Source organism: Pavona decussata, unplaced genomic scaffold (assembly GCF_977016875.1).
Source record: "Pavona decussata unplaced genomic scaffold, jaPavDecu1.1 SCAFFOLD_416, whole genome shotgun sequence".
Classification (NCBI taxonomy): Eukaryota; Metazoa; Cnidaria; class Anthozoa; order Scleractinia; family Agariciidae; genus Pavona; species Pavona decussata.
In genome coordinates, this window is record NW_028145778.1 from 1,155,001 (window position 1) to 1,168,536 (window position 13,536).

Consider the following 13,536-nt stretch of genomic DNA (forward strand, 5'->3'; position numbering starts at 1 on the left):
ATCCGATATCAAAACCCTCAAAACAGAACAACAATAGTCTTACAGTTCCATAATAAATAATATTATTATAATTGTTAATAATACATGCATTTTGTTGGTTTTTTGGTTACAAATGATGTCACCACTGAAATTACATTGTCACATGACACACTAGTTCTATTTTTTTTTGTTTCAATGTATAGAGTTACGAAAAGACATGATGTTTATGTTTAAGTAAAAGAGCTCCTTGTTAAGATTGACATGTAAACAAAAATATAAATTTTAGCTTTTAAGATTTGTTTTAAAGATTTCACTAAATTAATGAAAAATAGTTAATCTACATTGGTAAAGAAATACAAGGTGGATATTTAAAATTAATTGCACCTGCTGTGGTCTGTTTGTCACATGTTTAGCTCAGTTGAGTCAATGCTACTCATTTAATAATGTGAACCTAAGAATGGACTGTAGGTAACCTCCATTGTCAAGTCTTCATATAACTGAATTCAACTACATGTTCTTAATTCTGGAGAATTCTGAGTATTGATACTGTTGGGAAAAAATTGAGACTGGTCACGTGCTGGACTAAATAAATGTGATAATGTTAAAAATGGTACTACATTTCGAAGAGCATTTAACTTAATCACAACCTTAAATCAAATTGATGACAGTAAATAACTGCAGATATTTATTTAATCAAAGTGTATCTGAATCAATGCAAGATAATCCTATGCACCTAAATCTACGTTCTCCTTGAGGAACCTAAATGCATTGCCAAAATCACCAACATCCAGCTCCAGTGGATCAGACGCCCGCCGAAGACGGAGAAGAAGAAGAATTTGTGGACGGTGAGTTATGTGAAGGTCCAATCACATTCGATAAGTTCATAAAAAGCCTACGCAAGAAGTACCAAAGTTACACAGACCTATTTGAACTTGCAATCCCTAGAAGTATGTTTTCTTTTAAAAATTTGCAAGAGGTGAGGGAAAAAGTGAAAGAATCCTTAAGAAAGTTAGCCTCGTCTGTCAAGTCCAAGTACGCTAGTACAAGGGGAAGGGAACGCTACAAACTCGATTCCAGGACAAGAAAATTCCACGTTTTCGAGGGGTATGTCCGGTCAGTTGCAGACCTGGAAATGGAATATGAAGAGCTGGATATGCAAAATGATGAGCTCAAGGAATTCAATTCTAGCCTATGTGAAGAACTTGAAGTATGGAAAAATAAGTACCAGAACTTGGAAGAAGAAATCGAAAAATTGTTCAATGAAGTGAGAAAAGAAATCGAAGAACTGCAAAGTGAAGTAGCAAAAGTGGAAGCAACTAATCAGGAGCCCCTTTCCTATGTTGAAAAGCTACAAAACGCACAGCAAGACCCATACAAAGGCAAAGACATTTCTCAGGTGAAGAAGAAGTCCAGGACTTTAAGGTCCTTTATGACAAGAGCACAAACTGCTCTTTGGTTCGCAAAATCCTTTGGATTAGACATTGAGGCCATCACCCTGAGGGAAAGCAAGAGTGGGAAAAAGGACACTGCAACGATGGCCACTGATGAGCCAACAAACACTTCAGGGTTTGGGTCTCTTTCAGAAGAGGAAAAACAAAGCTTGATCAAATTTTGTCTGTTTTAGATAAATTTTGTGTTGGAGACTCAGTTTATCACAAGCTCTTGATGATAAATGATGAACTCCAAAAATCATACTTACTTAAACAGAGACGAGATCAACTTAATGATATGTGCCACATATCATCCATGCCTGGGAAAGTTGAGGGGGCAGAAGTCTCGTTCAAACAACTTCTGCTGAAACGGCTACAAGATTTCATGAGCAACAACCCAGGGTTTGATTTTGGAAATGAAAATATAAAGATAAAAATATCGGGGGATTGGGCTACAATGACTCGAAATACAAGTTTTATAATTCTTTCTTTTTCTTTATTGCAAGGTGATAGTGATCTGATGTCTGCACTGGGGAATCACACTACTGCAATTGTAAAGGGTTCTAAGAAGTATGAAATACTGAAGGAATAATTTTCCAATGTATTTTCTGATATAAATGATCTCAATTCAAGTTGGAAGGATGTCAACCTTGAATTCTTTTTGGGAGGAGACTATAAATTTATTTTAATCATGCTTGGTCTTAAAGGTGCCACCTTATACTATGCCTGTGCCTGGTGTAAGATTCATAAAGACAAAAGGTGGGAAATGAATCATGATGTTGATTTCTATAATAAACCACCAATGGAAAGAACCCTGGGTGAGATGAAAAATTTGTCAAAAAGAGTAAAGATAATTTGTCGTGTAATGCCAAAAAATCCGTGACATTTGGCTCTAATTTTTTGTTGTCGTTCCCAGGCCCCGAGATCGTGACTCAAAATCTTATCGAAAATTGTTCATTTTAGCGAAAAGCCAATCTAGACAAAGGTATTGACTATTTTCTCCTGATGTACGGTTGGATTTACGATATTTAGTTATTACTCTATCTGGAAATCTTGAAATACATTCAAAAAGTGAAAAAAAAAAATGTAAATCGGGCTTCGAAGTTGTCGAACTTGAAGGAAGCCGTGACTGGCATTGACTTCACGGTCAAAACGCAGTCATCACTTCAAGTTGCCTAGTCGTTCAAAACATGCATATTTGTAATATGTACAGGTGGATCTAGAAAGCCTGGGATCTAATAAACATTTTGGCTCCAAATTCGTACAAAACAACTAAGAAGAGAAGGAAAACGGCAATGGCGGGTGTTTAGTTTCAAAATGAACAAACTTGGACTTGACTTTGTTTACGTTTTATTTTTATTTCACATTTCGTGACCGTAACATAAAGTAGCGAGTATTTTGATCATGTGATCTTAGTGAGTTTTCAGCGAAGCACGTGCTTGAATGTGTGTTGAGAATCTTCGCAGTTTATAAGCAAGTCGTCGTTTAAATCCGCACAAAATGTAAGTTTCTTTGCACCTTTAGTTTGTCTTTCGCCTTTTCTTTAAGTTTATTTTGTATTGTCCTTTATTTTCTTTAGTTTTCACCGGTAGTGACAATGTTGTGAAATCGCTCGCCATGATGCTGTAAACAAGTAAATGCAGAGATACATGAGAATAGAGTGTTAACAACCCAACCGCGTCGAATTATTTGTGCAAACCCAACATTGTGAAAAATTTTTGGTTAGCAAGGCGACGATTTGAAGGACATTGCCGTTTGCTCGGCTTTTGCCAGAAGTAATGGACCCCTCGAGTGGTGGCATTGGAGAGTCGAAAACTAGTGGACCGGACCGCGGGACTGAGGATCGAGGAACTGGCCAGATTGAATCAGGTGGGGAAATTAATTTAATGGGCCTTGGAACAAACCTAATGGCTAACACAAATGAAGATTTTCCTGTTGACATCGGGGCCGCTGCCTTTGCATTACCTCCTGAGGTCTTAAGGCCCCCGCTGGCTCGAGGAGCCTTTGGTTACTCACTACGTCAAAATCCCCTTCCAAATACTCAAATAGATTTTAGTGAAGTCATCCGTCAGCGAGAAATAAGTGAGCACCACAGTCTAGCATCTTCTTGGAACAAAATCGCTGACTATGTTGCAACTGAAACTCAGCAATTACGTACATGTCTCTACACTAATTGGGACGTACTATCTGCTGGTCAAATGGTAGAAAGTGTCACTCGTGCTTGGAAATCCTTTGAGGAAATTCCTTCAAGGTATCTTCCGTGCATAAATCAGAGGAAACGTCTACAAGAGGTCGAGGAAAGGTTCAGATCCCTAAAGGAGACAGTTATAAGCTTATTTGAGCGAGAAGAGCGAATGCGAACGGATCACGAAGCCCCCAAACATGACGATGAAATTTCTGTCAAAAGTGAGAAGTCACAAGGCAGCTTTGTGTCCTCTAAGGCATCATCTCCTAAGAAAGAGAAGCTAAGAGCCGCGCTTCTGGCCAAGAAGAAAGTGGAGCTAGCAAAACGAAGAGCTGAAGAGGATGCTGAGCTGGCCAGGCAAAAGGTACAAATGGAATTGAGGCAATTGGAGGACGAGGCTGCTTTAGCCAAACTAGACTGGAAGATCGAAAGGGACTATGATGAAGAAACTGGTCAGCTTGAGACCGTCGACGAAATTGAGAAAACACACCTCAACAGCTGCGAAGGTCCACCCAAAGGTTCCGAGTCAGAAAGGCAAGAGCTTCCAAAGTCAACCCCACGTAAGACCGAGAAAACCTTGGGCATCTCACCTGTAGATCACTCTACCCCCTCTGATAAAATACCAACATCCTCCAAGTCGGTTCATTTGCCCAGTTACTCCACTGTAGAAGAGTCTAAAGGGAGGTGCCGCATGTCTCCAACCATACACCCATACAACACTCGCCTCAAGGTTTATTTCAGTCCAGGACAAAGCCTGATCCAGACACCAGAAGAGAGGAGACCACCCCAAAGGACCACGTTGCAGCCATGTGGAAGGTTCAACTGCTAAATGGCATTACGCCTACACAGTTTAATGGGAATCCAGCAAACTTCCCTTTCTTTCAAGAGCAGACCCGCACTCATCTTGAGAGTGAACTTCTAACCGACGCGCAGCGAATCGAGTACCTGCCAAAGTTTCTGAAAGGTGAAGCTCTGGAAGTCATCGAACGAAACAGAGGCTGCTCCTACAAAGACCTCATAAAGACTCTAGAGGATCGTTTCGGTAAACCCATCCAAGTTTCACAAGCCTGCATTGACGGTTTGGTATCTGGTCCCAAGCTTGCCCCAGGGGACAATGTGAGTTTACTGAACTTTGCTGAGAAGCTGAATGCAGCGACAAAGATCCTGAAAGGTGATGTTGAGCATGAGGCTAGTGTGGCTACCAACCTGAGGAGAATTGTAAGCAGACTTCCAAACGACCTTATTGCAAAGTGGCAAACTAAAAATTATGAGATCGTAAATTGTGGCAGATCCGCTCGCTTACAGGATATCGCGAAATTTGTTATGAGACAAGCGTCGATAAGAAATGACCCAATCTTTGGGCCACAGAGGCAAAGGAGGGAGAATAGTGAAGACAAGGATACCCGGAATTCATCCAGGATTAAGAAACCACCACCTCCCAGGGACTCTACTATTTCATCAACTAAAATTGAAAGGCCACCAGAACCTCCCAGGGACTCCACAGTACCACCTGCTAAATCTGAAAGGCCCCCAGAGCCAGGAAATCACATCAAATGCTCAATCTGCAAATCCACACCCCATCGTCTGCAGGATTGCCCAATCATTAAGCAGTGCGATCGTGTAGCAGTAAGGCGACAGTATGCAGCCTCTTACGGGTTCTGCTTTAACTGTGGTTGTCACAATCCAACCCATAGTGGCACTACTTGTCCGGATCCCCCAGCCTGCTCCAAGTGTCCTGGGCATCATCTGACACTTTTACACAAGGAAAACAGCAATGGACGTCGTTTCCGGCCGAGAACCAATAATGGCGTAAGCAGTAATCACAACCAAGCAAATTCCCGTTCTGCTACGGTACCTCCACAGCAACAAAGCATGGGATCTGGTGCAGCACCACAAACCACCAACATCCATCAGGCCTCAGTGAGCACAACAGAGGTTTTTGCCCCGCAAGGTCGAGTCCTGTTAAATGTGGTTCCTGTGACTATCACGGCTGAGGATGGCAATTCCCTTTCCACGTACGGGTTTCTAGATAATGGCTGCACTGACACTCTTATTGATCGTCAGCTTGCGGATCAGCTTAAACTGGAAGGAACTTTGCAACGAATTGGCATCAAGACTATCAGGAGAAGTGAGGAATCAATAGAAAGTGAACGGGTGTCGTTCACCCTCGGTCCCGTGGATGGGTGCGGTAGAGATATTGAAGTCAATGGAGCCTACGTACTCCCAGATCTCAATCAGTCAGGGCAGATTTTACCGGATTCTGTTGACGTTTCGAAGTATCCACACCTGCAAGACCTGACATTCCCAGAAGTTGACATTAAGCAAGTATCCATAATCATAGGAAGCAATGTACCTGCTGCCCATTTGCAAGATGAAGTCAGGGTCCCACCAGACAACAACGGTCCTTTTGGTTACCGTTTTCTGCTTGGCTGGAGTATTGCAGGGCCTTTAACTTGCGGCGACAAAGGGAAAACATCAGTCAACTTCCTTTCGGTGGGCATGGAAGATCAGATGGAACGCTTCTGGAAAATTGAGGATTACGGAGCCTCAAAGTCAGATGATAAGCCACTGTCAATCAAGGACAAGCGAGCCTTAAAAATCCTTGAGGACACAACAAGAATCGTAGATGGCCATTATGAAGTCGGTCTCTTGTGGAAAGAAGATCAGCCGCAACTACCAAACAACCGTACTCTGGCTGAAAAACGAGTCGCACAGCTAAGGCGCCGGCTAACAAAACCAGGAAATGAGGAAATGGCTGCAAAGTACAGAGCAGTTATGACTGAGTACATATCAAAGGGATATGCCCGCAAGCTTACCCCTGAAGAAGCAGCTAAAGAGAGCTCACACACCTGTTATTTACCCCATCATCCAGTGATGAACCCGAACAAACCTGGGAAACTTCGCATAGTCTTTGATGCTGCAGCAGAGTATGAAGGCACATCACTTAACAAAAGTCTTCTCCAAGGCCGAGACGTGACCAATAGCCTCGTTGGAGTACTGCTACGCTTTCGCCAAGGGAAGGTTGGCCTAGCTGCCGATGTGGAGGCAATGTTCCATCAGGTGCGCGTCCGCAAGGAAGATCAAGATGCTCTGCGTTTCCTATGGTGGACTAACGACTACAGTCAGCGTCCAGACATTTATGTTATGGAGGTACACATCTTCGGGTCCACTTCATCCCCATGTGTTGCCAACTCTGTCCTGAGGAGAACTGCCACTGATAACTCAAAGAAATTCAGTCCAGAAGTTGCAGCAGTTGTTGAGAAGAACTTCTATGTCGACGACGCGCTACCCTCGTTTAGCAGCAACACCTTAGCAACCAGAACGGCAACAGACCTCGCCGAAATGTTAGATCATGGTGGCTTTCGCCTAACAAAGTTCATGTCCAACAGCAAAGAAGTTTTGTCCTCGATTCCTGTCCAAAGAAGAGCTACACCAAACCTGGACCTAAGGCTAGATGAATTGCCGGTGGAGAGGGCACTGGGTGTTCGTTGGTTTGTCGGGACTGATGAACTGGGGTTCGAGATCAAGAACCTGAACCGTCCTGAGACAAAGCGTGGAATCCTGTCTGCTGTCTGTTCATTGTACGACCCACTCGGATTTGCTGCGCCCATAGCACTCACAGCAAGAGCTCTTATACAGGACATATGGAAGGCAAAGCTAGACTGGGACAAGCCATTGGAAGAACACTTCTTAAAGAGATGGAGTTCTTGGACCACACAGCTGCCCTCCTTGTCCGAGCTCCGTATCCCACGCTACTACTTCCCTCCTGGAGTGGACCCGAAGAAATGCAGACTTCAGTTACATGTCTTCTCAGATTCCTCCGAAGTTGGATATGGCGCATCAGCATACCTGAGGATTGTAGATCCAGATGACTCCATCCATTGCTCGTTTGTCATGGGAAAGGCAAGAAATGCTCCCATCAAGTTCACTAGCATCCCAAGGCTTGAATTGCAAGCAGCTGTCCTTGCCACGCGCCTAAACAAGATGTTGAGAGAAGAGCTCGATCTGCCCATACAGCAAACTAAGTACTGGACAGATAGCGAAATAGTGCTTCACTACCTGAAGAATGAGAAGCGCCGATTCCAAACCTATGTCGCCAATCGTGTGGAAGAGATTAGAGAAAACTCACATCCTAATGACTGGAATCACGTACCAGGTGCCTTAAACCCAGCTGATGATGTCTCCCGTGGCTTGAACCCTTCAGATCTGAAATTTAACCAACGCTGGTTACGAGGACCAGAATTTCTCTGGCAGCCAGAATCCCTCTGGCCCACTGCAGACAGTAAGGAAGTCCCGGACGAAGCTTTAGAATTGAAGAAAGAAGCGCACGCCAATCATGTTGATGTAAGCATCCATTCTGTCGCTCAACAGACAGACTCCTCTGCATTGAGCCCGCTGAGCGGAACGGCCAAAGATGTCATGGATCGCATATTGAACAGTTGTTCTGATTGGAACCGGCTAAGACGTCGGGTTGCTTGGCTTATCCGCTTCGTCCATTTTCTTCGCAATCGAAAGACTACCCAGAGGGGCCACCTGACCCTTGAAGATTATGATGCAGCTACTATAGCCATCACGAGAATCATTCAACTTTCTGCCTATCCTCAAGAAATTAAAGACCTAAAGGCCAAAGGTGCAGTGAGGCCGTCCAGCAGTATAGTTGCCCTGGACCCAATGCTTGATGACCATGGCGTTCTGAGAGTTGAAGGCCGCATAGTAAATCCACCCGTCGCTGATGCTGCTAGGAACCAAGTAATTCTACCGAGAGACCATCCCATAACAGCAGTGATTGTTCGCCATGTTCATGAGTCAATTGGCCACTTGGGGCGCGAGCACCTCATATCAAGGGTGCGTGAGAGGCTGTGGATCCCTCAGATTAGAGTTCTTGTCCGTTCCATCCTTGGGCGATGCCTTCGTTGTAAAAGGTTGAATGCCAGACAAATAGTTCAGCAAATGGCACCCCTTCCAAGAAGCCGCATGATGGCTTACCAGGCTCCGTTCTCGTACTCGGGAATGGATCTGTTTGGTCCCCTCCAAGTGAAGCATGGCAGAGGTACAGCAAAGCGCTGGTGTTGTCTGTTCACATGTTTGAATACTCGTGCTGTTCACCTCGAATTAGTCCAGTCAGTGAACACAGATGACTTCATAATTTGCCTAAGGAGATTCATCAATCGCCGTGGAGAGGTTTCAGAATTAAGATGTGATAGAGGATCCAACTTTGTAGGAGCGGAACGAGAACTGAGAGAAGAGATCAAGCAGTGGGATCAGCAGAAAATTGACCGTGAGCTACTTCAGCGTGGATGCAAGTGGATTTTCCAGCCGCCAACTGCCTCTAGCATGTCAGGAATTTGGGAAAGTCTTGTGCGCAGTGCTAAGACTGTCCTGAGGGCAATCCTTGGAACCCAAATGGTCTCTGAGCCGGTCCTCCAAACCCTTCTGACGGAAGTTGAGCGAGTACTAAATGGTCGGGCTCTGACAGCTAATTCTGATGACCCGAATGACCTCCAGCCACTCACGCCTGCGCACTTCCTGATGCAAAGGAAAACAACCTGCCTTCCTCCAGGTGTGTTTCAACCGGCGGACCAGTACAGAAGGAAATGGAAGCAAGTTCAATTCCTTGCCGACCTGTTTTGGAAGAGGTGGTTGCGTGAGTATTTGTCGACAGTGCAAGTTCGAGGGAAATGGCACAGAGCCCTACCTAACCTGAAGCCAAACGCCTTGGTTTTGTTGATGGATGACAGTGCACCTAGAGGGTATTGGAGTCTGGGCCGAGTTCTGGAGGTCTACCCTGGCTCTGACGGGATGGTGAGGACGGTTAAGGTCAAGACTAAAGACTCTGTCTATATTCAGCCGATCCAGAAGCTGTGCCTTCTGGAAAATGACCTTGAATAGTGCTAAAGCTTTAACTGTGAACTAGAGACGTTGGGCGTCCTAAGTCGGATCGTTCCAAGGCGGGCGGAATGTTTAGTTTCAAAATGAACAAACTTGGACTTGACTTTGTTTACGTTTTATTTTTATTTCACATTTCGTGACCGTAACATAAAGTAGCGAGTATTTTGATCATGTGATCTTAGTGAGTTTTCAGCGAAGCACGTGCTTGAATGTGTGTTGAGAATCTTCGCAGTTTATAAGCAAGTCGTCGTTTAAATCCGCACAAAATGTAAGTTTCTTTGCACCTTTAGTTTGTCTTTCGCCTTTTCTTTAAGTTTATTTTGTATCGTCCTTTATTTTCTTTAGTTTTCACCGGTAGTGACAATGTTGTGAAATCGCTCGCCATGATGCTGTAAACAAGTAAATGCAGAGATACATAAGAATAGAGTGTTAACAACCCAACCGCGTCGAATTATTTCTGCAAACCCAACAGCGGGAAATACAGCCACAAAGAATCTCCATCATTTCAGGCCCAAATAAACAAGTAAGCTTCGAGTCTATAAATTCCAAATTTATTGTAAACTTTACATGTAATAATAATAATATAATAAGTTCATTTGTGTTTCTTTCCTCTTTGTTTGCTTTGGCAGTAAACTTCTGTACGAATTGTACAAATTAGCAAAACAAGATGCTGAAGAACTGGATCGAGAGGAAAATTTAGGCAAAAACAACTCCATTTTGAAGATTCTAATACAGAAAGTGGTACAGGAGTGCCGGGTCCCTAGTGTGATAATAAATCATAGACTGATGCAAGAATTCAAAACAAAGATATGGAGACTAAATCAAGCACTGGCCAACGCCAAAACTATGGGAGGCAATGGGGTGAGAAAACTCTATTCTCAGTGGACGAAGGGTAACCTTTCAACCTGAAGTTTTAAGATATATTATGATGAAATGGCCTGTGTGCGGCTTCAAAACGAAAACAATGATTTGAGGAATCGAGAAAGATGACTTTGGCAAGAAGGCCAAAATTGAACAGAAGTTGAAGGAATCTGTGGCTAGAAAACAAGGGAATTACTGGTAAATTTCAAGTCTTTTAAAAAGCTAGTTCAGAAATTAATGAAACTACAAAAAGATAAGAAATTAAGAGGCCCTGCCAAAAAGAAAACATTTCAAGACTATAGCAAAAGGCATCAAAGTAGAGTTCGAAGGCAAATGGTCACAGTCTGCGAAACATCATTGTCATTTCTTGGACTTAACAATTTTGTTGTCGCTAAAGTTGAAATATTCCATGAGAATACCCAAGAGTACGAGACCCTTACATTGGTTGACAAGGAAGACATTCAAACCTCATCTCGAACCGAGACACTCACTAATGAAGAGATTGATGAGATTAATTTACTGCTCTACACAAAGGAAAGGTTTAATATATCAAATGAAGCATATCATGAATTTGCTATGATATGCAAGGATCTACCTCGGTCATGGAAAGTCCAGGAGAGGATAAAGGCTTTAAATAGTAAATGTAATCTCTAAAGTACTCCTAATGATACATGTAGCATCCAGCAGAGCATCAAGGAATGACTAGAAATAAGGTTGCAGACTCTAATTAAAAACAGTCCTTCAAACTCTACTTTCATAAAAAAATCATAAAATTCTGGGGATGGTACCAATATTGGCAAAAGGCTACACGTCATCAATGTTACCTTCACTGTCCTTGATGAAGGAACATTGGCTCAGGCAGCTGACGTCAATCATTTGATATCTGTTATAAAGGAAACTGAAAACTATGAAAAACTTTCTAAAGCACTTACAGACATCCAAAAAAACGTGGACTACCTAAAACATTTGTCAGTGGGAACAGAGCAGTTTAAAATCGAGTGGTTGTTGGGAGGAGGTTGGAAATTCTTGGCATGTGCTTCCGGTCTTGGTGCTGCCCATGCTACCCACCCCTGTATTTGGTGTAAGTGTACCCTATATGCCAATTATGATGGAAGAAAGGAATGGTCCCTCTCTGATGTCTGAAAAGGAGCACGTTCAATTCAAGAGATTCAACAACAAGTGAATGCAAGGTCAAGAGCTGTGGAAAGGTACAATTGTAAAAAAGCTCCACTTTTTCCTTCAATTCCCCTTGATCATGTTGTCATAGATTCACTGCACCTTTTTCTTCGAATTTCTGACAACCTAATTAACCTCCTCATTCAAGAATTGCAACGTCAATATGCAATTGACAAAAAGAAAACAGTTAATGATGGTTTCGAGAGATCAAAATACAAGCACATGGCTGGCTGGGAAACATATCTTAATGATACCCTTAAATTCCATTCAACTGGTTTATCTCTAAGGATTCCAAGAAATTGAAATGGCGGGATCTAACAGGCCCAGAGAAACAGAAATTATTTAGGAACATTGATTTCACTCAGGTATTGCCCGGGCATCAGAAATCTGAACAAATTGCACTGTTGTGGAAACAGTTTCTAACAATTACAAACATGTTGAGTTCCACTAGTCCTCAACTGAGCAAAGAAGAAATTCAGGACGCATCAAAATCCTTTCTGGAACAGTTTTTGAAATTGTATCACACTAACCATGTTACTCCCTACATGCATGAACTTGTATGGCATGTGCCAGAATTTATACAAATGTATGGTAACATTACCCCCTTCACTCAGCGAGGTCTAGAAAAACTCAATGACAAAACAACAAAGGACTATTTCAGATCTACCAATCAACGAGGACTGGACTCTTTAAAACAAATTGTACAAAAAAGAAACCAAATGGAATATTTACAGGATCTTGGATGCCAAGAAAGGGAAAAGGAGCATCACTTGTGTTAACTGTAATTTAGAAGGCCATAATATTAAGACCTGTTTATCACATTGTAGCTCATGTACATTTAAGCCACGTTGTTCTCCATTACATGTGTTCAAATCAAATGGCAAATGGGTTAAGAAATGTCAACATGAGAATAACCACGTTTTACCCCAAACCATGTGATCAGGATTATTAAAATATGTATGTTACTTCCATGCATTGTCGTTGTATTCCGTTCTGACACCATCTCCTCGAACAAACGTAAATATGAGTTGCAGATCACTCTGCATATGACTTTCAAAAAGTGTATCCCCCATGTAGACAAATTCCTTAACTGGATTATTTACATGAAGCCAAAATTGCACTGTTCCAGCAACAACATAGCAGAAATCTCCATTGATGTTCAGTATTCTCTTGTGTCATTTGTTTCCCAAAATGTTACAAAGCTGGCGATTATTATTTAAATAATGGACATTTCTTCCTCTTGACTTCCTGACCACTCCAATATCCGACAGGTGTACCTGATAAATGTCCATATCGATACATGTCTCTATTCGCACTGCAGGAGATTCCCTTTTACTTGAAAACAAGGCAAATTTTATTTCCCTTGCAAGACAACAGAACATGGCTCCTGCCCTGTCCTCAAAAGATTGATCACTCGGAAAAAATCGTGGGACATAGCGGCCAACAGAAAGTTTTTCGGCGTTCGCTAGTTGGTCAGCATCTCTCCACTCATCATATTCAACAGAATATCTGATGAAGTGGATTTTTACTTTGTTGCTGCTTTTATCCCTTTTTAGACGTAGGTGTCGGAGGTGTCTTTCGTAGCTATAGCGTCGGAACGTAATTTACATCCAATTATTCTCTCACATCTATACCCTTTCTGGACGTCAGTGTGTCTCTCTATAACGGCACTATCACTACCGACCTTTACACTAAGCCTACTGACAAACATCACTACTTGTTACAATCTTCATGTCATCCTAAAAACACTAAGAGAGCCATTCCATTCAGCTTAGCTCTCAGACTTCGACGTATTTGTTCTTCTGACGAAACTTTTAAACTCCGAACAAACGAACTCAGAACCTATCTCAACAAACGGGGATACAATCTTTCATTCCTCAACCAAGAAATAGGACATGTTAACGGCATCCCACGTTCCGACGCTATAGCTACGAAAGACACCTCCGACACCAACCAGCCTATACAAGTACCCCTTGTCGTCACATACAATCCGGCCCTTCGTTCTGTATCATCCAT

At 42.6% G+C, this 13,536-nt stretch overlaps 2 protein-coding genes and 1 pseudogene across 2 annotated transcripts; 2 read left to right on the forward strand and 1 right to left on the reverse strand.

Annotated features, from left to right (window-relative positions):
• The first annotated feature begins 742 nt into the window (after positions 1 to 742).
• On the forward strand, positions 743 to 1,920 carry LOC146450974 (uncharacterized). The gene has a single exon (XM_085099850.1). The coding sequence runs from the start codon at positions 743 to 745 to the stop codon at positions 1,601 to 1,603; it is 861 nt and encodes a 286-aa protein (XP_084955976.1). The 3' UTR covers positions 1,604 to 1,920.
• A 1,687-nt stretch (positions 1,921 to 3,607) lies between these two features.
• On the forward strand, positions 3,608 to 9,483 carry LOC146450975 (uncharacterized). The gene is made up of 2 exons (XM_085099851.1): positions 3,608 to 4,154; positions 4,325 to 9,483. The coding sequence occupies exons 1-2, from the start codon at positions 3,608 to 3,610 to the stop codon at positions 9,481 to 9,483; spliced, it is 5,706 nt and encodes a 1,901-aa protein (XP_084955977.1).
• A 2,825-nt stretch (positions 9,484 to 12,308) lies between these two features.
• LOC146450976 (uncharacterized) lies at positions 12,309 to 13,536 on the reverse strand (annotated as a pseudogene).